The following is a 23829-nucleotide window of genomic DNA, read 5'->3' as shown; positions in this document are numbered from 1 at the left end:
CGAAAAAACCATAGAGACAGGAAATGTGACCCTGTTGCTTCCGGCCCTAGGCGCTCAGCGCCCTCACCGGTTTGGAGGGGAAGTGACGCAGCTGCGGAGAAGATGGCGGCTGCAGCGACTCTCCTATCTTCATCCACGGCCTCGGCCGCGGCAGCGGCAGCAGCTCTGGGAGAGGTGGAGGATGAAGGACTCCTGGCATCGCTCTTCCGGGACCGCTTCCCCGAGGCTCAGTGGCGGGAGCGGCCCGATGTGGGCCGCTACCTCCGGGAATTGAGCGGTTCAGGGTTGGAGAGGCTGCGGCGCGAGCCCGAGCGCCTGGCCGAGGAGCGGGCACAGCTGCTGCAACAGACGCGCGACTTGGCCTTCGCAAACTACAAGACCTTTATCCGTGGCGCGGAGTGCACTGAGCGTATCCACCGCCTCTTCGGCGACGTAGAGGAGTCGCTTGGCCGCCTGCTCGATCGCTTGCCCAGCTTCCAGCAGAACTGCAGGTGCAGCCACCCGGCCCTAAAGGAGTCTCTAATTATGATAGCTGACATTAAGGATGACAGAGGTAGCTAACACGTTGCGCATACTATGTGCCAGGCTCTCCTCGGAACACTTTATTAATCCATTTAAACCTCACGATAGACTTCGAGGTAGATTACTATTTTACGAATAAGGAAGTGGAGACGTAGGTTAGGGACTTGTTCATGAACACAGCAACTAAGTTTTCAAGTCGTGATTGGAATCCAGTCCTTGTAGGACTTCTGTACTAAACGAAAAGAATCCATGCAAAGCATTTATCATTGGGTCTGACATAGAATACAATAAATGCCAACTTAATATATGTGCACACTTATGTAAATATGACAACAGCTCAGATAGGATGCCATCTGTGTCAAAACTTCCAGGGATAGGAGGCTGACTAGAAAATCCTCTCATTTGGGGGCATCAGAGACAATCAAAATTTCGTTTTTGAGCCACATTGTACTTCCTTGGGTCACAGTCCAGTTTTTCTAAGTTGTAGTCCAGCCTTTTATGATTCAAGTTTAATTTTACTTTTGATCCTTTGGATATTTGACATAGCTTTTGTATCCTCCAAGCCTCAAAATAGAGAAGGGACTTCATAAAGCAAGTCTCTGCAGTTATTACAGAGAAATAACAAAGTAGAATGTAGTGGGAATTAAAGTTGAACAGTAGCATAGGAGAGTGAAACCTGAGGGAACTTGGGGCAAGATTGTGTCTTGTAGGCTAGTTAGTGCTTTATTATGAAAATAATAGTTTTAAAGGAATATTTGTCTCTTTTACTCTGCCACATTTACATTGCATCAGGTCTGTGTTAAGTGCTTCACATGCATCATCTCACTTAATTCTGGCATCATTTTGAGGTAGATTGTATTAATGGTGAAGCACAGTGGTACATGCCTATTATCCCAGTTACTTGGGAGGCTGAGGCAGGAGGATTGCAAATTGAAGACCAACCTTAGCAACTTATTGAGGCCCTGAGGACTTAGCAAGAAAAGAAATAGGAATGTGATTTAGTGGCTAAGCAACCCTGGGTTCAAAAAAAAAAAAAAAATTACCAATGAAGAAACACTTCCAGAGAGCCTAAGTCCCTTGCTACAGTTACTTAGTTCCCCTTTATGGGATCTGGAACAGTCTAATCCTCTGTCTGCCAGTCCATGGCAGCTGATTCAGATCTATCATTTATTAGTTGTGTGATCTTAGTTGCTTCCCCTGAGATTAAAAATTCCCTCAAGTACATTTATTTACTTTATAGGTTTGGTTGTAAGGATTAAATCAGGTAAGCCATCTAACCCAGTGCCCAGTTTACAGTCAGTGCTTGGTAGTCAGCTAAGGTTTGGGGGCAGAGCATTAAGGGACTAACATCATCCTGTTTGTAGGAACTTTGTGAAGGAAGCTGAGGAGATCAGCTCCAACCGACGGATGAACACCCTGACTCTAAACCGGCACACAGAAATCCTGGAAATTCTGGAGATCCCTCAGCTTATGGATACCTGTGTCCGGAACAGCTACTATGAAGAGGCCCTGGAGCTTGCAGCCTATGTACGGCGATTGGAAAGGAAATATTCCTCCATTCCTGTCATCCAGGTAGCCTACTTGCCCAGAGTATTCAAGCTGAATTTTTTCTCCCCAGTACTGGGGATTGCCCTCAGACCTTCTTTTTTTATTCTTTTAGGACTGGGATTGAACCCAGGAGTACTTCACCACTGAACTATGTCCCTACATTCCCAGCCCTTTTTATTTTTTATTTTGAGACAGGGTCTCATTCAGTTGCTGAGGGTCTTGGTAAGTTGTTGAGGATGGCCTTGAACTTGGCAGTCCTCCTGCCTTTGCCTCCTAAGTGATTGGGATTATAGGAGAGGGCCATCACAAGTGGCTAAACTGATCTTATGATCATTAATGTGGTTGTGACTGAACTGTTAGATAAAAACCTTTGCATGTTTCACATCAGTTTCTGTCAGGCAGGCAAGCTTGAGCAGAAAACATTCATTAATTGATTCCTTCAAAGATACATGTTTGAATCAGGTGCCAAGCACTGATCTAGGTGCCAGGACTGTGGTTGATCAAAACAGTCAAGGCCATGGCTCTCATGAAGTTTACATTCTAGTGGAGGTCTGATAATTGACAAATAATATATTTCAGATAGTGGTAAATGTCCAAAGAAAATAAACTAGGGACCAGCCAGCCACTCTGGGGGCTGAGACAGGAAGATCACAAGTTCAAGGCCAGCCTCAGCAACTTAGTGAGAATCTGTCTCAAAAAATAAAAGAACTAGCAATGCAGCTCAGTGGTAAAGCACCCCTAGGTTCAACCCCAGTATCTAAAAAAAAATTCAAGCAAGGGAGTTATACAACCAGATATATTTTTGTAAACCTGTCCTGCCAGTATCAGCTTTAGAAATACATTTTGTATATCAGGAAAACCATGGGAAGTTCATCTGAAATGTTCAGGGTTAGTGGAGTGGGTTCCAGAGAGTGTCTCTGTATGTTGTTATTCATTCCTTGTTTTGTCAGGGCATTGTGAACGAAGTGCGCCAGTCCATGCAGCTGATGCTGAGCCAACTAATTCAGCAACTGAGGACCAATATCCAGCTCCCTGCCTGCCTCCGCGTCATTGGCTACCTACGGCGCATGGACATCTTCACTGAAGCTGAGTTAAGAGTAAAGTTTCTTCAGGCCCGAGATGCTTGGCTCCGTTCCATCCTGACTACAATCCCTAATGATGATCCCTATTTCCATATCACAAAAACTATTGAAGCCTGCCGAGTCCACCTCTTTGATATCATCACACAGTACCGTGCCATTTTCTCAGACGAGGACCCACTGCTGCCAACTGCCATGGGGGAGCACACTGTGAATGAGGGTGCCATCTTTCATGGATGGGTGCTGCAGAAAGTTTCACAGTTCCTGCAGGTGCTGGAGACTGACCTTTACCGGGGGATAGGAGGCCGTTTGGACTCTCTACTGGGCCAGTGTATGTACTTTGGGCTGTCATTCAGCCGGGTGGGGGCTGATTTCCGGGGTCAGTTGGCTCCTGTTTTCCAGCGGGTGGCCATCGATACTTTCCAGAAAGCAATTCAGGAAGCAGTGGAAAAATTCCAGGATGAGATGAATTCCTATACCCTCATCTCAGCTCCAGCCATCCTGGGCAGCAGTAACATTCCTGCTGCTGTGCCAGCCACTCAACCAGGGACACTGCAGCCGCCAATGGTACTTTTAGACTTCCCTCCCCTTGCGTGCTTCCTCAACAATATTCTGGTTGCCTTCAATGACCTGCGTCTCTGCTGCCCTGTGGCCCTGGCACAGGATGTCACTGGTACCTTGGAGGATGCCCTTGTTAAGGTGAGCACATTCATTGGTTTTCTCCTATCCTGGGCTGCCTTTGGTAACAGATGGCCTGACTTTTGTGATAAACCAGTTTCATATGAAAGTGGTGTCCTTGGAGAGGTTGTGTAATTTGGGAAGTTTTTCTAGTTGAGAAGCTTCTGCTTTGTGGGAACTGGAACCATCACCATTCATGAAGTGGTTCACCTGAGATCATGATTCAGCAATATATTAGTTCTCTACTGCTATATAGCAAATTTCCACAAATTTAGCAGCTAATAATAGTATGTCTGTTATTGCCAGTCGTAGTATCCCTGGGTCCTGTTCAGGGTCTCACCAAGTTGTAGTTAAGCTGTCTAGGCTATGGTAGCTCAGGACTTCCTTTCAGGCTCATTCAGGTTGGCAGTTTTCATTCCTGACAGTTAACAAAAGTTTTTCGACTGAGATCCTCAACTATGGGAGCGCTGTCCCCTTCACAGACAGACAGCTCATAGCATAGATGTTTCTTTCTTTTTTTTTTTTTTTTTTGGTACCATGGATTGAACCCAGGGGCACTAACCACTGAGCCACATCCCCAGCCCTTTTTTATATTTTATTTAGAGGCAGGGTCTAAATAAAATATTGCTCAGGGGCTCACCAAGTTGCTGAGGCTGGCTTTGAATTCATGATCCTCCTGCTTCAGCTTTCTAAACTGCTGGGATTACAGGAATGTGCTACCATTCCTGGCTATGGCTGTTTCTTTAAAACCAGCAGGAGAGCATCGAGCATCTCGCCTACTTTAGTCTCTTCTTTTAGGTATATTGTTTTAAAAGGTTCATCTCTCGTGTATAACTGAAAAGAACAAATTAAAAAAAAAAAAGTTCATTTAATTAAGTCATACCCATCCAGGATAATCTCCCTTTTGATTAATTCAAAGTCAACTGCTTCATTTTCTTGGATCCATCACAGACCTGGTCCAGCCCCCAAGGATATCAAAAACCATGTATTCTCTGTATAATTTCATGACTCTTCCACTAGAACTGGAAACTACACCAGTAATGAAACAAGTTGGGTAAGAAATACATTAGGAAGATGACAGTTGCAAAGATTGGCCACAGTTCTGAGTTTAAACAAGATAGTATTGTTTGCAATGAAAACCTGAAGGTTGAGCTGGGGATACAGCTCAGTTGGTAGAGTGCTTGCCTCGAATGCACAAGGCCCTGGGTTCAATCCTCAGCACCACAAAAAAGAAGAAAAAGAAAGAAAACCTGAAGGCTGCACATTTGTGCTCCATTTTATGCACTGTGCCAGTGATCGATGGTATTCTTGTCTTTTAGGTAACTAAAATAATCCTGGCCTTCCATCGCGCAGAAGAGGCTGCCTTCAGCAGTGGAGAACAAGAGCTCTTCGTCCAATTTTGCACTGTCTTCCTGGAAGACCTTGTTCCTTATTTAAATCGTTGTCTTCAAGTCCTTTTCCCACCAGCTCAGCTAGCACAGACTTTAGGTAAGAGAAAGGATTTTTTAAAAAACTTTTACAGGTATGTAATTTGTTTTTTAGTAAATATACAAATATGTACAATAGTCACGCCATACAATTTTATAACACCTCCAACACCTCAAAAATAATTTGTGCCGACTTTTAGTTCCTCCTCAATCATATCCTTAGCCCCAGGCAACCTCCATTCTGTTTATTTCTGTCCCAGTTTATTTTTGTAGTGTTAGAAATCAAACCTGAGTCCTTCTGTTTGCCCCCAAGTCCTCTACCACTGAGCTGCATCCCCAGCCCTAGAGAAGGGTTTTTTGCTTTGTTTCTGTGGTACTAGGGATTGAACCCAGAGGTATTCTACCACCAAGCTATGCCCCAGCCCATTCTTGAAATAGGATTTCACCAAGTTGCTGAGGAATTACAGGTGTAAACCACCACACCCAGCATTAGAGAAGGGTTTTTATTATTATTTAGGGTTTTTTTGAGGGTCGCTCTGGAGACTGAACCCAGGGTCTCAAGCATCCTAGGCAAGCATTATGTGGCCAGCCCCAGAGAGGAGGGATTTTAAAAATATTTTTTTTCCCCAGTTTGCTTTCTCCTCACTTGCTTTCATCCTCATCCTGGTGGAGCTGGGGGTGAGGGAGGCACGACTCCCCAAAGGGTAGTAAGTTAGTGATCACACTGGCTAAGAGTGGCTGCCCTCCATCTTGGCCCTAATTTTTCCTTGGGTCTGTCCTAGGAATCTGTGTTAAGTAATCTTTTTGCTCTGGCTCCATCCACTGTCCCCTATGCTATTCCAAATTACCATTGTGGTCTTGCTTTACAGTATAGTTTCTTGTCCCACATCACAAAGATGGTCTTTGCTGTATTGAAATATGTAATTTTGAGCCAGGCTTAATGTCCCATCCCTCTAATTCCAGAGATTCAGGAGGTTGAGGCAGGAGGATCAAGTCCAAAGCCAGCCCCAGCAACTTAGAAGAACTTGCCTCTGAATACAAAAGGGCTGCAATGTAGTTCAGTGGTAAAACAGCTCTGGGTTCAATCTCTGGTACCAAAAAGGAAAAAAAAAAAAAAGTAATTGGTGTGTGTTTCTTATCTTTAGTATTTTTTTTCCCTGTGACTTCTGTATTTGATTTTATTAATAACGTTTTTTTCCATTTCCCTTTCCCTACCATCTGGGGCAGGCATTTCACCCACTCAGCTTTCCAAGTATGGAAACCTTGGGCATGTGGACATCATCCCTATCCAGGAGCCTCTCGCCTTTATCCTGCCTAAGAGAGAGTTGGTCTTCTCTCTAGATGACAAGGAGCTAGCATCCAAGCTCACAGATTCTGCACCGCAGCCTCCTGCTGAGGAGCCGATTCTGGGGTCTGCTGCTGCAGTGTGCCACGCTGGTGGGCCAGAGGAGATGGAGACAGTGGAGTCGCTGCAGGGGAAGCTGAGGGAGGGGGCTGCGTTGCTGGCCGAGGCGCCTAATACGGGGTCTTAGCTGGTGTTCAAGTCGCCCAGGATGGGGAGCAGCTTGTGGTGCGTGGGATCAGAAGTTCCAGCAACTCGGGGTATAGAGTCGCTGTCCGTCAGGGCTGCGTCGCCAGGGACGGGCTGCGAAGTTGTTCACGGGGACAAAGAGGGTACTTTCCAGTTACTCCTGTACGTGGGTGGAATTTAACAATAAAGCTGGACGATAGTCACGACCTGGCTGCTGGTCCTCTCGCTGATGGTCTCTCCCAAGGTGCGCGGCAACTACACTTCCCGGCTTCCCTGGCGTCAGCGGGGCGGGGAAACGGCCGGGGGGAGCGGGTTCCTGCTGGTGCGCGCCATGGGTCGGCTGTTGAACACGCTGCCGCTGTTAGGAACGCTGCGGGCGCGTGGCTGCCCAGGGACCGGCCGGCTGTTCGGAGCTGGAGCAGGTGGCGCCCGGGCCTGCAGCTCCACAGCGTCTGTGGACGGCCCGGAGGGCCCGGCGCGCCGGCGCTCCTACTGGCACTACGTGAGACGTCTGTTGTTAGGAGCGCCGCAGCCGCCGTACTTGCACGTTTGCCAGATCGGGGACCCGGTGCTGCGGGCGGTAGCGGCCCCGGTGGAGCCGGCGCAACTGGAGACCCCGGAGCTGCAGCGGCTGGTGGAGCTGTTGGTGCAGGTGATGCGGCGCCGGCGATGCGTAGGCCTGAGCGCGCCGCAGCTGGGGGTGCCGCTGCAGGTACTGGCCCTGGAGTTCCCCGAGGCGCTCTTCCGCGCCTGCGCGCCGCGCTTGCGCGCGCTCCGCCAGATGGAGCCTTTTCCGCTGCGCGTGCTCGTGAACCCTCGTCTGCGGGTGCTGGATAGCAGCGTTGTCACCTTTCCCGAGGGCTGCGAGAGCGTCGCCGGCTTCCTGGCCTGCGTTCCCCGCTTCCAAGCTGTGCAGATCTCAGGTGCGGGCGGCCGGGCCGGGGCGGCTGGGTAACTTTGCGCTCTCGCCCTGACAGTGGAGGCGGCGGCACCGGAGCCCACGGAACGGTCTCTGCGAAGCTCCAGGGAGTGTGCAGACTTGTTTATAGTTCGTCTGCAGAGCCTCCCTTGGGAGCAAAGCAGGACCCGGGAGCGCAAGGGACTCGGGAGTGACGGACTGGTGGGGAAGGCGGCTCCTGTCAGGTCAGGGCTCCCTCGGGACACGGGTTGGGAGGTGCCCTAATTCCGCAGTTAGTTGCTCGTCCAGCTTGGATTTAATTCTCTTTTTCTGTCTCCTCCCCTGCCTCTCTCTCTCCCTCCTTCCCCACACCCCACATTCGTTCCCTCTCCCTCTCTCCTGCCCCATTGTATCTGTCAAAATGGGTTTGGAGAAGTGGAATCCAGCGTTGCCAAGCTCAGGGCAGTAAACCATCCGCCTCTGTCATACCATAGATGTTTTGTAGAATGGTTCTCTGAAGGGGTTGGGATGACTGTTATTCTTCAGCAAATCACTTCGGCCAAGAGGGTCAGAAGGTGTCTCTTTATTTTCTACTATACCAGGTTAACGTACCTTTGATAGGAAGCAACACTTGACAAGTGAGAAGAAAGGAGGGCATCTTAGCGAAAGAATTTCTCATTGTCCGCCTCATATTGAGCCCCACAACCTTATTATTAGAGGGGGAACTAGGTATACTTGGGAATGGGCAGAATTGAGGCATCTTCTCTAGGAGGGGTAGGGGCTGCTGTCTATATTTGCTTACTTATGTTACCTCTTGTAAATAGGAGCAAACAGGGCAGGGGGCATGGAACAGCACAAGGAGGTTGAGAATGATGCAGTTAAGCATGTCCTCACCTCACCTGGATCAGCATGTAACTTTCTTTACAGGAATGGACCCAAGAGGAGAACAGGTGGAGTGGCAGGCAAGAGGGTGGACAGCCCGCATCATCCAGCATGAGATGGACCACTTGCAAGGCTGCCTGTTCATTGACAAAATGGACAGCAGGACATTTACAAACATCCACTGGATGGAGGTGAATGACTGAAGTTTTCCTGCTGGGGCTGAGGATCTGGAAAGACTAAATACAAATACCTGAATTTGAGCTGGGAATATCTTATTTGCCTTCAACTTGGTATTGGTCCTGATATGAAAGAAAACAGTGGACTTCCAGAGCATATTGAACTGAGTTAGAGGAAAATCTTAGAAATGTTTATTCCAGTCAGGTTTGGACAAAATATTGCAAGAATTTGAGAAAAATAACCCCCCTGAAATGGATGTTTCCTGACATTTTTGTATGGAGAGAAGAGGGGCAAATACATAACCATTCTCAACAGTGATATCATAAGACCTGTATAACCTACTTCCAAAGCCAAGATTTCATAGTAACACAGTTCCCAAATATTAGAAAGCTGTGTTTTAAAATGCAGGTAAGGGGGCTGAGGCTATAGCTCAGTGGCAGAGCACTTGTCTGGTATTCATGAGGCACTGGGTTCAACCCTCAGGACCGCATAAAAATAAACTAATAAAGGCATTCTGTCCATCTACACCTATAAAACAAAAAGTTAAAAAAAATGCAGATAAGGCATTTTTCTGAGTTTCTCTGCGTTCTTTTTACAAAGGGCTTGTATGTGTCTGACTTGGAGAGTCCTTGTTTGCCTTGGATACCAGTTGCTTATAAAAGTAAAACACAGGACAGAGTGGTCCCAATTCAAGAAAGTGTTTAATGACATTATTAATGTAAATACGTATCCACACATTTTAACAGGTTCAGATAGTTTAGGTCTCCACCTTTCTCTCTTTATAAGATGGCATCTTGTTGCCTTGCTCAAGCTGGGATCAAACTCCCAGTCTTCTTGCCTCAACCTCTGAAGTAAGTGGGATTATAGGCGTGCACCACTGTACCCAGCTCAGGTCTTTTACCTGCCACCTTTAACAAAGTTAGGGAAAAGTTTGCTGCTAAGATCTGTTGAACAGCGGGTACTTGGCTCATTGGTTGGGTGGAGGCCATGGAACAGGGCTGGAGGTGGGAATGACAACTGATAGGGAGCGAGCCCCTTCCTGTCATAATTAGTAATGGAAAGCAGAATTGGTACTTAGCTGTTTACCATGCTTATTTTGAAAAAAATAAATTAGCATCATACTACCAGTGTTTAACTTTTACGAAACTGTTGAGTTTTGTCAAGAGGAGAAGGAATTCCAAAAGTATTAGGTAAATTGTCTAACCTCATTTTTATGTTGAGGTTTGAGGTATTCAAGTTTTTTTGTTTGTTTTTATTTGTATTGCTGGAGGCTGTGCACAGGCTCTACCACTGAACTACACCCTTAGCCTCTGAAGCAGATGTTCTTGTAAAACAAAATCCTCAAAATCAGTGTACACAAATGAGAGCTGGGGGTGTAGGTCAATGGCAGGTCAGAGCACTTGTCTAGCATGCGGGAGGTCCTGGGTTTAATCCCCAGTACTGCAAAAATACAATAACATGCACGGAGGTGCATGCCTGTAATTTTAGCTAGTAAGGAGGCGGAGGTAAGAAAATCACAAGTTGGAGGCCAGCCTGGACAACTTAGTGAGACAATCTCAAAAATTAAAAAGGGCTGGGCATGTAGCTTAGTGGTAGGGAGTCCAGTAAATTATTTAGACAAGCCCAGGAAAAACCCACCCTTGCTTATAGTTTTCTCTAACTTTGGAGCAGGCTGACAGGCTGAAGATGCAGTGAAACTGGAGAAGAATCACCACCAAGCACTGCCCCACGGTTAGACTACAATGCTTCCTTGTAGTCTGAGGGTCACAGCCCTTTGGTGATACCTTTGTGATGGTCAGTATCAACAAATCCTTGCATTTCCAATAAAGAAAACTTCTCTCACCAAGGTAGGTATTGGCCACAAAAACCACACACATGTACCAGTTAGAATCTTGAACTTTTTTTTTTTTTTTTTGCTTTTTGGGTATCAGGGATTGAACCCAGGGGTGCCACATCCCCAGCCTGTTTTATTTTTTTATTTTGAGACAGGGCCTCACTAAGTTGCTGAGGCTGGTCCCCAACTTGTAATCCTCCTGCCTCAGCCTCCTGAGTTGTTGGGATTATAGGCATGTGCCATCATGCCTGGCCCACACAGGTTTTAAGAAGAGAATTAAGGCTGGGGATATAGCTCACTGGTAGAGAATGTGCTTAGTATGCTTGAGGGCCTGCATTCAGTCCCAATAAAATAAAATATAAATGAATAATACCAGTTTTGGAGGGAAGAATTGCTAGACCATCCCTTCACAGTCTGTTTCCTGACAGGCCTTTTCCATGTGGTTGTCAGAGTGAAGCTGAAAGTGCTGTGTCTGCTCCATATCACACAGCATTTCTGGGACTGCCAGCTTTGGAACCTTGGTGTCTACTTCAGGGGTCACCAAGTCCATTGGCTACCTGGTGGGCAACATAAATGAGTGGGGAAAGGGAACTCCTTTTAAACAGGGCAGCCCCTGTCCAGGGATGTAGGCCTAGTTTTACCTCCAGAGCCAGAAATCTGCCTTTTTTTTTGGTACTAGGGTTTGAACACATGGGTGCTTTACCACTGAGCTACATCCCCAGCCCTTTTATTTTTGAGTCAGGACCTCACTACATTGCTAAAACTGGCCTTGAACTTGGGATCCTCTGGCCTCAGGAGTTCAAGTCACTGGTATTATAGGTGTGTGTCACCACCCAGAAAAATCTACATTTTTATGTCAATTTTTGATTTTTAAATGTTGGCAGCAGACCAAACCAAACAGCTGCAGGTTATGTCTGACACACAGGCCTCCCACTTTGCAGTCTGTGATTTGGACACTGGACAATAAGAAGAGCTGACCAGGTCCCTTAAATACCCCCAGCCAATCTTCTGAGCCACCTTACTGGAGAGCAGACCTGAGAACTGTAGAAGGTGGCCAGCATTCCTGCTTGCTTCCTACTCTGCTGAGGAGAGGAGAGGAAGAAGCAAAGAAAATGAGAGCATGTTACTGGAAGCAAAAGTGGCCTTCAGGTAGCCCCCAGACAAGTCAAAGATGAGACCACTCCAGTGGCTCAAGAAGGGAAAAGGATTTATTAGACCATCTCCAGGACAGGGACCCAGGGCAGTGGCTGGGCTCAGTGTTCTTACACTCGGGAGGGTGGGGCTGGGGGGGTGGGGAGGCAGCAGTGAAGATGCACCTGCCTTCTCTCCTGATCAGAACAGCTTTGTGCTCACAGAAACCATCTCCTCCTCTTGCAAGGAAGACACAGGGCTCTGGATGCAAACCTAGGAGGGTGGGAATGGCTTTTCTTACTCTTCATCAGTCTGTTCTCAGCCAAACTTGGCCATAAAAGTAACTGGGGCCTGGCTACTCCCATTCCTTGACACTTCCAGGGGATTTTACCTTTATAAACAAGACAAATCAAAGCAGCATTAATTTAGGGAAACAAAAATAAAAAAGACATGGAGGGGCAGGAAAAGGAACTGGTCAGCATCCAGAAGAGAGAACTAGGAAGAACCAGTATCCACTGTGTGCCAGACCGCAGCGGAGCGTCATCTGCTGTGGAGGCCCTTTTCTTCCTGCTCCCTGGCTGGCGGCCAGACAGCAGAGGAGACACTGTGGTGACTTTAGGACGAGCCCTGGAGCCCTGTCTGGCCACCAGTGTAGGGAGTACCGTAGATGTGCCCCAATCAACCTCCCACCTTCACCTTCACCCATGTGAAGAAGCTTTTAACTCTCCTGTCCAAAGTCCTCTGAGAATTTCTTCACTTTCAGGAGGTCATCTGCATTCACTGTGGGCCGGGTGGTGGCCAAAGACCGGAGCATGTCTGACTGTAAAGACAAGAGCATACTGTTGAGAAGCAGCCAGGCTCCAGATGCTAGGCCTCCCTCCTTGCACAGCTATGCCATCTAGGGTAGCAAGGTCATTGCCCAGTGCAGAACTCCCTACAGTTGATAAACTAGAATCAGCCTGTGACAGGCAGCATAGTGAGGCAGCACATATCATTTCCAGAGGTCTGATCTGAATGAATCAAGGCTCCATCCTATCATAACTCCCATTTTTAAATTTTTTGCCCATCACACCAGGATAGAATGAGCACTGCGACTGGCAAGACTAGGAGATGGATAGGGCCACACTACCTGGGTGAGAGGCTGCCTCTGCCTCTGCCACTGCATTAAATGAAACCTTGCTGACATACTTTTTCTGGTTTCTTCTGGACCAATTAAGCCAAACCTCTGGGATGACAGTTACATTATCTAAACTTTACTCTTTCTACTAAAGTATATAAACTTTATATACTTTAGTAGGATATATAGCCTCTGCTCCCCTTGAGTCACAGCAAGATGCCCAGCAACCCAAAGCTACAAAGGTCACCGTTTCAGAGGAGCCATGATAGCTCAGGCTATGGAAGGAAAGAAGTTCATTTTTCTTCTTGGACCCAGGCCCCTAATTTTCTGGGCTCTATAGAGTCCCCTCTCCCAGCTGTTTACTTACCATGCAAACCACAGGCTCTAAGAGTTTGTCACTAGGAACATCCATCCAAGTCATCTCTATGGCCCCTGGGTCCCCTGGAGAGCATGGGGTCAGGAGGTCATCAATCACAATGCTAGGGTTGGTGCGGGAAGGACCACAGACCTGAAACCAAGCAGGAGTTTGACAGGCTGGTATAGCTGTTCTTCACTGTTAAGGGACAGTAGAACACCTCAGATTTCTAAAGATGTCCTAAAGAAAGGGAATGGATGGTTTTCTAGGTCATCAGGATCACAAGAATTCTCCTTCAGAATTCCTGGGCTGGCTGGGCATGGTGGGGTATGCCTGTAATCCCACAATTTGGGAGTTTGAGGCAAGAGGATTGAGTTCAAAGCCAGTCTCTAGACCCTATCTCTAAATAAGCATCTTAGTGACACCCTGTCTCAAAATAAAAAGTGCTGGGGATGTGGCTAAATGGTTAAGCCCCTCTGGGTTCAATCTCTGGTACCAAACCAAATAAAAACTCCTAGGCTAGCAGGGTAGAGTGGCCACATGCCTGTAATTCCAGCTACTCAGGAGGCTGAGGCAGGAAGATCTCAAGTTCTAGGTCAGCCTGGGCAATTTAGTGAAACCCTATCTCAAAATCAAAGAATATAAAGGGCTAACTGGGCTGAACATGGTGGCAAAATCTTGTAATCCCAGTGATTCAGGAGGCTGAGACAGGAGGATCATGAGTTCAAAGCCAGCCTCAGAAAAAGTGAGGCACTAAGCAAATCAGTGAGACCCTGTCTCTAAATAAAATATAAAATAGGGCTGGAGATGTAGCTCAGTGGTTAAGTGCCCCTGCATTCAATCCCCAGTACCCCCCAACACCCTCCAAAAAAGGGCTAGCTGGTTATGGTGGCACATGCCTGTAATCACAGTGGCTTGGGAGGCTGAGGCAGGAGGACTGCAAGTTCAAACTCAGCCTCAGCAACTTAGCGAGGCCCTCAGCAACTCAGTGAGACCCTATCTCTAAATAAAAATATAAAAAAGGGCTGGGGATGTGGCTCAGTGGTTAAGTACCCTTGGGTTCAATCTTTGGCATACACACACACACACACACACACACACACATATATACACACAAAATGGCTGAGAATGTAGCTCAGTGGAAAGCGTCTCTGGGTTCAGTCACCAGCACTGTAAACAAACAAAAAAGTTCCTGTACTGAGTGGTCAAAGTGGCTCAGTCTGATTTCAGAGTCCTGATGACAGCATGCTCTGCCAGCCACTGACTTTCAGATTCTCAAATAATAGCCCCAAACGTCTCACCTTCCTTATTAGTGCCACTAAATTTCATCAAAAATGCAGTAGCAATAAAATTTTTTTTTCCATAATGGTAAGTGAAGGTAGCCAATCCCAAAAAACCCAATGCCAAATGTTTTCTTTGATATAAGGAGGCTGATTCATAGTGGGATAGGGAGTGGGAGCATGGGAGGAATAGATGAACTCTAGATAGGGCAGAGGGGTTGGAGGGGAAGGGAGGAAGCATGGGGTAATTAACGGTGGTGCAATGTGATGATCATTACTATCCAAAGTACATGTATGAATTGGTGTGAATATACTATGTATACAACCAGAAATATGAAAAATTGTGCTCTATATATGTAATAAGAATTGTAATGCATTCTGTTGTCATATATAAATTTTAAAAAAATACATAAAAAAAATGAATGTTTTTTCCCACTTAAGTAGATGCCCTAGCAAAACATCCCCTCAAATATCCTAAGACTCTTTCCCTCACCTTCAACTCTTGATTCACCCACCTGTTGCCTGGCCTTTAATAGTGAAACCTGCCTGCATCCTAAACCTCTGGTCTCCTGGTCTACCTTACCCTGCTTAGCTCTTCCTCATTACCTGTTAAGGAACTGACTTTTATCTTGTTTATTAAGGTCTACCCCCACATGAATGAAGGCTACTAGAGAGAAGGGAGTTTCATCTGTTATGATCACTAATGGCTTCTCAGCACCTAGGACCGTCAGGCACACAGGACCCACAGCAGACACTCAACAAAGATCTGTTGAAGGAGAGCATGGGTCCTCTTTATAATTAGTAACTGTCAAGCATTTACTTGGCATCTACTCTCATACAACACAGTGCATCTTGGGGAGGCTGCAGAGCTGTGGAAACAGTGGCCCATCTTTTAGCTCCTCACAATCAAGAGACAGACATGCTTAGGCAAGGGCTTCAGAGATGGGAGGGCAGGTGTAGTCCTGCCTCCTGGAACTAGTGGGCACACCGAACTCTTTCCCTTTGTTCTCCAAGAAATTGAGAGTGTGTCCTCTGAGCAGCCAGGGAGCAGGGAAAAAAACAGATACCCCTTGGAGATACTGCCTAAGCCATTGCTGGCCACTTATCTTCTGATTTTGTGTGTGTGTGTGTGGTACTGGGGATTGAACCCAGGGATGCTCTACCTCTGAGCTACATTCCCAATCCTTTTTATTCTTTGAGACGGGGTCTCACTAAGTTGCCAGTTCTGGCCTCAAACTTGCAATCCCCCTGCCTTGGCTTCCTGAGTTACCCAGCCACCACTCACCTTCTTGAAGTGTGTTGCTGACTGCACTTTCCTGACGGGCTGCATAAGGGAGTCCCTCACAATGATGCTGATGTCTGCACCTGAGTAGCCTTCTGTCTTCCGGGCCAACTCATGGATGTTGGCATCTGTGAGGTTGTGTGGAGTGCTCCCAAGATGCAATCGGAACATCTGGGCACGGGCAGCTTCTTCTGGCAGTGGGATATAAATGCGCTTTTCAAACCTAAAGAGCCAAGTACAGAGCAAGAAATGAAAGCTGATCACAGAATGGAGTTAGAAGAAGGCACAGCATAGACAGCAAAAGAGATGCACTTTTAGGCCAGCAATGCTGGCACCATAGCCCACAAGAAGCTGGCTTCATAAGGGCTCTGCTCCAATCAGACCAGGGAGGACACCGGAGAATAAGATAAGGGCACGCTTATAGGCTACCATTGGCCTGAGGAAGATGTTAGCCCCAAGCCTGTCCTGTGGGAGACTCACCTCCTTCTAATAGCTGAATCCAACACCCATGGGATGTTTGTGGCACCGAGAACCAGAGTCCCATCATTGTTATTCCCCACCCCTGTGGAGAAAGGGAGACAGAGATGTGGACTATGAAGACACCTGCAAGGGTCAGTCAGAACCATTGGGACAGATCTCAGGGGCTTTGTGAATCATCACCTGAAGCCATCCCTGTGCCACCACTGGCAGGGTCCCAGTTGAAACTAAAGCACTCTCATCTGGCTTTGCTGAGATTAAAAGACCTAAAGCACCATCTGCCACAGGAAGGGCAGAGTAGCGGGGTGGCATAGGTCTCAACAGCTTCTCTATGGTGAAAACTCATTTGAGGACTGAGGATATGATGCCAAGGAGCACTTTTCCTCCACTCCAAGGACAATCACCCAGCTACAGCTAAATTTGGAGTCCTGAACTGACTTTAGGTGGAGTGATGACCCAGGGGCAACCAGACTGGTACGCACCCTGCATTTGGACCAAGAACTCTGTTTTGATCCTTCGGGCAGCCTCACTCTCATTTTCATTCCGGGACCCACAGAGAGAATCCACCTCATCGATGAAGATGATGGAGGGCTTGTGTTGCCTGGCTAGCTCAAAGAGATTCTTGACTAGCCTGTAAGGGTAAAAAAGGGGTTAGGATCTGGATGCTCCCAGACATGCCCACCCAGGGTTCCAGTTGCCACTTCTCCTGCCTTTCCTGTGAGGAGACTGAAAATTGATGTCAGGGAGAATGGTGGTGACAAATTCTTTGGCAGTAGAAGGACATGCCTCAACACCAGCTTCAGACCCTGGGGCCCAAGCATTAGCTCTGAATTTAGGACAAGTCATTTCTCTTGCCCTAAGCCTCAGTTTCATCATCTGCAAAATAGGAATCAGTGTGGGGAATAAGCTAAATCCTCTGACAGGGGATGGTCAGCTATACTCATCATGGTTAGTTCCATTCCCTTTGCTTCTTGAGTCCTTCATTGCTTCCAAGTTCTCTTCTAGTTACCTACAGGATGGTGTCCCAACCAATAAGCGGGCAGGATTTCACTCTCCTGGCTATTCTCCCTGAATATTAAACAGCAGCTCCTCCGGGAGGTGACTCCAAGGGGCAGAGAAGCTGGACCAGCACAGCTGCCAGGGCTGCCAGGAGAGTGCAGCCCGATGGCTGACTTACTTCTCACTCTCCCCCAACCACTTAGACATCAAATCTGAGGAGGACACAGAGAAGAAGGTAGAGTTGTTGGCCTCTGTTGCCACAGCCTTGGCCAGATAGGATTTCCCTGTGCCAGGGGGTCCAAAAAGCAGTATCCCTCGCCAAGGGGTACGCTTGCCTGCAATAGAGAATAACTGAAGTAAGCCTCCTGATTGGGGAATGGGAACAGAACAGACAAACAAACAAAAAGAACAGAGGGCCTTTAGACACTGTCAGTAAGAAGGTCCTAGAAAACAAATGATTCCAGGAACAAAGGTGTCTAAGGAATTAAGCACCTACTGGAAGCCTAGCCCTTGTTTTCTGTTTTTGTTTTTTGTGAGGCTAGGGATTGAACCAGGGCCTCGCCCATGCTTATGCTCTATCACTGAGCTGCACCCCCCAATGCTCTAGCTCTTGTTAATGATCCTCATTGTTCTTGCCAAATGACACTGGCTGGCACTGGTTCCTGACTCTGACTACCTACTAAAATGGGTCAACTAAAGTTTTAGTCACATGGTTGTTTTTGATGCCACAGTAGATAACTGGTGAGCAGGCCTTGAGGCTTCTCCTTATAGAGCACATGGCAAGTCCAGGCCTGGTCCTCTTGGGCTAAGGAAGCAGATACCATCTGTTCCAGGACATTTCAGAGGGGAAGCCCCAAGCTGGCTCCCTCAGAAGCCTGATATTTTTATACCCAAGCTTCAGGTGGCTCAACTCTTTACCTGTGAACAAGTGTGGGAATTTAATTGGCAAAATGACAGCTTCTTTGAGAGCCTCCTTGGCCCCCTCCAGCCCAGCCACGTCATTCCATCGTATGTTGGGCTTCTCCATCACAACAGCACCTGCACAGGGAAGCAGAACCAGAGTCTAGCCTATGAGCATGAGCCAAGCCAACAACAGACCCACGCCACATTCCCTCCCATTGCCACAAGGCTTCAGGCCTCTTACCCATCAGTTGTTCTTGCAATTTCTTTTTCTCTGGATTATCCCCTTCACTGTCACTATCACTGCTAGGAAAGGAAACAGAAGATCACAAGCTGGCCCTTTACCCTGGGAGCAGGGAGACCCTCAGAGTGAGGCCACAGTGCTGTGGGTAAGGAATGCCTCTTCCTCAACACCAGTAAGGGACCTTGAAACACCAGGGCCACAGGCTGTCCTACAAGAAACACTCCAATAACCCATCCTCATTTCTTCATTAAGGGAATAAGGATAGAGATATCTGGCCTCTCCTGAGGGTTGCTAAGGGAAATGTGCTTTGGTTAAATTTAAAGAGCAGTCAGTCAAGCCAATGTAGCTTTCAGGTCCTTTCCTATGGACTTGGACCTTGGTCATGGCAGTGATCCCAAAACAGTTCCAAGGACAGAAATGAGGTAAAGTTTAAATCAAAAGATGAATATGCTCTCATCCCAAGAGCCAGCTCCTATCCTATCATTTATCTGTCATTTACAACTCTTCTATCCCTTTTGGAGACCCTTAGCCTCCTGGTTCTTCTTTGGTATGCTTCTGGTTCTAGGGAACCAGACCACAGGCATGGACTCTCTGCCCAGGAGAGCATCTCACTTCTGATGAGGTAGCTGACACAGTCACCTATTTCCTACCCCATGACTCTGTAGCCCCAAGGGCCCTCGCCTGACTCCAGACACCAGTGCATTTGTGCTCAGCTGACTGGTATTACCATGGTAGGTGAACCCCAGACATGAGATGAGAGGCCACAGAGAGACCACTCGCTGTGATAGGAGAAACAGAGGCCTTGGATGGGGGGTCCAGATTCTAATCATGTTCTAGCTCAGTGACCTTAGCTAATCTCAGCCTCTCCGTTTTTTGCTGCTTGACCTGTCAGATGAAGATAATGGTTCTCTGTGATAATAGCAGCTTACTGTGCACCAAGCTCCCATCTAAGGCTTTACCCATATTATCTCCTCTGCTCCTATGGCAATACTAGAAGCAGAGTTCTATCATTTTCCCCTTATGAAATGAGACTAGAGGCATAGAAGTTAAGATCACATGGCAAGACAGTGGAAAAGCCAGGGTTCCATCCTGAGAGTTGAGCTGCAAAGGCCAAGGCTCATCACACCATGCCATGCCCCTTATCTCTGTATGACTGTTCTATACAGATCCAATAACATAACAGATAGTATTCTGCAAAGTCTTAATGAAAGCAGCTGTTGGCATTATTATTATGAGTGGAAATCCCCATGAGAAGGATGTCAATGCAGTCCAAGGCAGCATTAGCACCAAGAATAACAGTGACACATGAAGAAGGCACATGCACATGGGGGCTCCGTTCCACCAGGGCCAGCAGTGCGCTCCAGCACACTCACCCCTTGCCCTCACTTTGATTCTCTTTGACTGGCTTCTTGCCGTGTTTCTCTTTGTTTCGTAAATAATCCTTCAGCTTCTCTGCCCGGTCTAGGTACTGCACGCACTTGGCTCGAATGCTCTCCTTGGCCTTGTCACTGTGTGCCTCATCTGCAAAATGGGAAGCAGAGAATGGCCCCCATGAGCTTTGTGTGCCTAACCTGCACTCAAGGAGCTCTGAGGCTAGAGCACGCCCTGATGTGACTCACACTTGATAGCGTGGAGGAAGTACTCCACAGCATGCTGGTAGAGCCTGAGTGCCTCCTCGTAGTTCTTGGCTTTATCCTCTTCTGTGGCTTTTGTCACCAGATCAATGGCTTTCTGGAAAAACAAGGCAAATAGCTGTTTCCCAGGAGATCCAGAAAGCCCCTGGGGTCACAAGCAGCAGAATGAGATATGAGGAGAGATAGTGCCAGATCTGTGGATTTATTGATTGCAGTCCATTATATTGCCCTGTTTTTCTCACATCAACTTAGTCCTTAAGGAAGAAAAGACACATTGGGTCTTGGCTGGAGATGTAACAGTGGCAGAGTGCTTGCTTGCCTAGCATGCGGGAGCTCCTGGGTGTGATCTCTGGTACTGCCAAAACAACAATAACAAAACAATGTCCCTCTTCGCAGGGAGTTCATGATAATTCAAAATAATATCTTGTCCAGTTCTCTGGAGCGCAGCAAGTGAAAAGCTGACCTAATAGCTGGGGCTTGGGTTTCAAGGAAGAAAACCAGACTAGGCCAGAGCATGGTGGTGCACACCTGTAATCCCAGCAGCTTGGGAGGCCCAGGCAGGAGAATTGTGAATTCAAAGCCAGCCTCAGCCTCAGCAATGGAGAGGCACTAAGCAACTCAGTGAGACTCTGTCTCTAAATAAAATACAAAATAGGGCTGGGAAGGTGGCTCAGTGGTCGAGTGCCCCTAGTTCAATCCCCAGTACCCCCCCACCAAAAAAAAAAAAAAAAACCCAACAAACTAAAAACAGACTAAGTGAGGGGAAACACCAGAAGCAATTGGTTGCTGTGTTGCTCAACAAGGAGGTCAGACACTGCACTGGGCCTTGGGGTTCAAAAGATCCAGCCAGGGAGCAAAATCTTTCACTAAACCAAGAGAAGGGCTTATGGACACCTCTACATCCTTCTACTGGCCCACCTCAGCTTGCTTCCCTCAGCTGAAAAGAGAAGACAGTTTTCTTGAACTGCTTGAGGATGACACTGGGGAGGGGATGCTTGGCCACATGGCTACATATAATACCAGTAGCTCCAGGAAGGAAAATCCTTGCTTACCCCAGAGATGACATGTGCTGCTAGTTGAGGGAAACTCTCCTTTGGAACTTCTAAGAACTCTGTGAGCAATGTCTTTGGGAGTCATCTAAGTCTTGCACATCCCTGGATTGGCTGAACTGGAAACTAGAAGCACCTACACATCCAGTTTTAGAAACCACAGCTTCCCCAACCCACAAGCCTGACCAGAAATCTTTATCTGGTACAGCTCTAGTAGCTAGGCAGGCAGATTCCACTGCAGACCTAGTTCCAGCCACAGCAAACAATAATCCTTGACCAACTCTGGCAGGGTTGTAGTCAGAACACTACTTCAGTAAGAAGTCTCTGAAAGAAAGGCACAAAGAGAGCTCTACAAGACTGACAGGTAAAACAGGCCAGACATCCCTTTCCAGGTGTCAACTTCAGATAGTTAAACTGACTTTTCTTTTTGGCTGAGAGAAGCAAGATGAGATGGGCCAGTAGGAGGATGTAGAAGGTCCTTACTAGACTGAAAAGACATGAAAAGTGAAGAATGTTGGCTTTGCTCCTTCCTCTGCCTACTTACAGAGGATGCCCAGGAGTCCTGAACCTTTATGCACAATCAGCCAACACACAAATTCTACCCGTCTATTCTCCTTTAGATAAGGCATGGAAACAATAATCCTGTCCTGGTGGCTTCTCCAGAACAAACACCTCAGTTCCTAGTATTTTTTTTCACTCTGTACTACTCCTTGCTTGGGTCTGTCCTTTTGAAGTGGGGGCTCTGAAAAAGCTCAAGATATGCTCTGCTTCATGGGGTGGGAGGGCGCTCATCCCAGATGTCCTTGTAGACATTCTTATTTGAAGTGCATTAGATTTCTCAGGCAACCAATACTGTTTTTCACATTCAGGATGCAGTTTTAATGAAAAACAGCTTTGCATAACAGGAGGGTAAGGTGACAAAGCTGCCAGTCCTGCCACATCTCTAGTAACAGGTATGGCAAAGAATAAGAATGAAGGAGAAAAGTGACAAAGGTGTGCTAACAGAAGAGCAGGAAAACTTTTTCTGTAAAGAATCAAAGAGCAAATATTTTAGAATTTGCCAGCCATACAATCTCTACTCAACTATTCAACTCTGCCTTTGTGGCATAAAAGCAGCCATGATAATATGTAAAGGAATGAACTGGGATGTGTTCCAATAAAACTTTATTTATAGGCTCTGAAATTTGAATTTCAAATTATTTTCATATGTCATAAAATTATTTTTTCCAGCAATTTAAAAAATGTAAAAGCTTATGGCATTATGTTAAGCCAAAGAAGACAGCCACATGTTGTATGATTCCATTTAGATAAAATGCCCAGAGTTCGAAAATCTATAGAGAAAGAGAGTGGATTAATAGCTGCCTGAGAGGGGCAGAAGGCATGGGGATTCTTTCTGGAGTGATGAAAATGTTCTAAAAAGTGAGGGGTGATGGTTGCACAACTGTGATTTTACTAGAAATGTTGGGTGATATCTTTAGATGAGTAAACTGTATTGCATTTGAGATGAGTTATATAGATCCCTGTAGCAACCTCTTGAGTTTCTGCTGGTCAGTGGTGGTTCTGGTTTTGGACTCCACCTAATTCCTAGCCCAGTACCCCAATTTATCCCATGCCCGTCTCTCCACCTAGGGTAACCATCCCTCCTCCACCACCAACTATCTGAATGCTACTTATCCTTTGATGCTCTGGCCAAATGCCCCCTTTTCCATTAAGTCTTGTCTGATTCTCCCAAGTGTTTTTCTGCCATTGCTTACTGAGCACTTACAATGTACCAGACCTACAGTAAAAATGCTTTATTTGAATTATTAAACCTAGAGGCATCTCAACAACAACCCGATGCTACACTGCCCCATTTTACAGATGTGCAAATCAGAGATTCCAAGATCAAAAGCATAGCCCAAGGTCACATGCTAGTGCGTGGCAGAGCAGGATTCACACCTGGTCTAAGGAATGAGCATGTGTTTATGTTTTCTGACAGCACCAAGAGGCGCGACCCAGCACCACCTTGTAAGATCCAGAAAACGAATGAAGGGTCTCTGGATGAGAAGAGGGGGTCGCAACATGGAAAGGAGCGTGGCTTGTTCGCAGAGGGCCGAGGAGCTGTCAGGGCCTAGGGCAGAAGGGAGTGAGCATCGCTCCCTGAACGACCAGAAGGGAAGGGGCCGAGCTTGCCAAAGAGGCGCTCCGGGGCCCAAGAGCAGTTGTACAGCGGCGGTTTGGGGCGCCGGCTGCAAGTAGTGGCCTCCCGGCTCCGCCAGCAGGGCAAGGGCCGGGGACTGGGATGTGGAGACCTCCCTCTGCTCCCAGCGCGTGAAAAGAGAAACGGCGGAGACTGGCCGCGGTGGTCAGGCTGGACAGCGAGGCCGGGGCTCGGAGGTGGTCGCCCGCCTGCCGGCTCCAAGGCCCGCAGGCCCCGCCGCACCGCCTTCGGCCTCCGCAGCCGGCCGGGCCGCGCCGAGGTACCTGGAGGGTTGACGTTGTCATTTCATCTCCTGGGTCCGCCCCACACCCCGCGGCGCTGCTTGCGACCTCGGTCCGACCCCGGGGAGCCGAGGTGCTGGGTCCGGCGCGGGGAGCCGGGCGGGTCGGCGCTGGGCGCAGGGAGGGCGGTCGCTCTCAGCCGGAGCCTAGTCGGAAGGCTAGCGAGCCTAGCGGCCCAGAGCGGTCGGGCCAGAGCCGCGCGGCTGCCTCCAAGCGGCCACGGCCGGCACTGCAGGCACAGCTCCCGCGTTGGACCGGCTGCAGGGCTCCGGCAGGGGTGTGACGAGGGCCGGGGCGGGGCAAG

At 47.7% G+C, this 23829-nt stretch overlaps 2 protein-coding genes across 8 annotated transcripts; one reads left to right on the top strand and one right to left on the bottom strand.

The window, feature by feature from the left end:
• The first annotated feature begins 89 nt into the window (after positions 1 to 89).
• On the top strand, positions 90 to 11810 carry Cog8 (component of oligomeric golgi complex 8). 4 transcript variants are annotated; one of them, XM_076838437.1, is made up of 6 exons: positions 90 to 491; positions 1887 to 2094; positions 3021 to 3848; positions 5147 to 5315; positions 6482 to 6658; positions 8611 to 9869. In XM_076838437.1, the coding sequence occupies exons 1-6, from the start codon at positions 103 to 105 to the stop codon at positions 8766 to 8768; spliced, it is 1929 nt and encodes a 642-aa protein (XP_076694552.1). In that variant the 5' UTR covers positions 90 to 102; the 3' UTR covers positions 8769 to 9869. The 4 variants fall into 4 exon arrangements, 3 of the variants coding, with proteins under 3 accessions (XP_076694552.1, XP_076694550.1, XP_076694551.1); XM_076838435.1 differs by lacking the exon at positions 8611 to 9869 and having other exon boundaries at positions 6482 to 6991; XR_013089171.1 differs by lacking the exons at positions 90 to 491; positions 1887 to 2094; positions 3021 to 3848; positions 5147 to 5315; positions 6482 to 6658 and adding exons at positions 7090 to 7708; positions 10414 to 11810 and having other exon boundaries at positions 8611 to 9150.
• Vps4a (vacuolar protein sorting 4 homolog A) lies at positions 11767 to 23691 on the bottom strand. Of its 4 annotated transcripts, XM_076838439.1 has the most exons (12): positions 23508 to 23691; positions 19981 to 20092; positions 19735 to 19882; positions 18362 to 18423; positions 18136 to 18255; positions 17396 to 17552; positions 16701 to 16849; positions 16222 to 16303; positions 15745 to 15964; positions 13192 to 13332; positions 12404 to 12527; positions 11767 to 11980 (listed from the first exon to the last, which is right to left on the bottom strand). In XM_076838439.1, the coding sequence occupies exons 1-11, from the start codon at positions 23526 to 23528 to the stop codon at positions 12426 to 12428; spliced, it is 1314 nt and encodes a 437-aa protein (XP_076694554.1). In that variant the 5' UTR covers positions 23529 to 23691; the 3' UTR covers positions 11767 to 11980; positions 12404 to 12425. The 4 variants fall into 4 exon arrangements, with proteins under 4 accessions (XP_076694554.1, XP_076694553.1, XP_076694556.1 ...); XM_076838438.1 differs by having other exon boundaries at positions 11767 to 12527; XM_076838441.1 differs by having other exon boundaries at positions 11767 to 12527; positions 17396 to 17429.
• Between the last annotated feature and the right edge of the window lie 138 nt (positions 23692 to 23829).

This window comes from Callospermophilus lateralis, chromosome 18 (assembly GCF_048772815.1).
Source record: "Callospermophilus lateralis isolate mCalLat2 chromosome 18, mCalLat2.hap1, whole genome shotgun sequence".
Classification (NCBI taxonomy): Eukaryota; Metazoa; Chordata; class Mammalia; order Rodentia; family Sciuridae; genus Callospermophilus; species Callospermophilus lateralis.
Note: the sequence above shows the minus strand (reverse complement) of the source record. Positions and strands in the feature narration are given on the sequence as shown.

Coding starts and splice junctions, on each gene's coding strand:
- Cog8 (XM_076838437.1), top strand. CDS start 103: ATGGCGGCTGCAGCGACTCTCCTATCTTCATCCACGGCCTCGGCCGCG. Junction 2,095..3,020: donor CCTCCATTCCTGTCATCCAG/GTAGCCTACTTG, acceptor TTGTTTTGTCAG/GGCATTGTGAACGAAGTGCG. Junction 6,659..8,610: donor GCCTCCTGCTGAGGAGCCGA/TTCTGGGGTCTG, acceptor CTTTCTTTACAG/GAATGGACCCAAGAGGAGAA.
- Vps4a (XM_076838438.1), bottom strand. CDS start 23,528: ATGACAACGTCAACCCTCCAG. Junction 17,553..18,135: donor ATTCCCACACTTGTTCACAG/GTAAAGAGTTGA, acceptor TCTCTATTGCAG/GCAAGCGTACCCCTTGGCGA. Junction 16,304..16,700: donor GTTCTTGGTCCAAATGCAGG/GTGCGTACCAGT, acceptor CTTTCTCCACAG/GGGTGGGGAATAACAATGAT.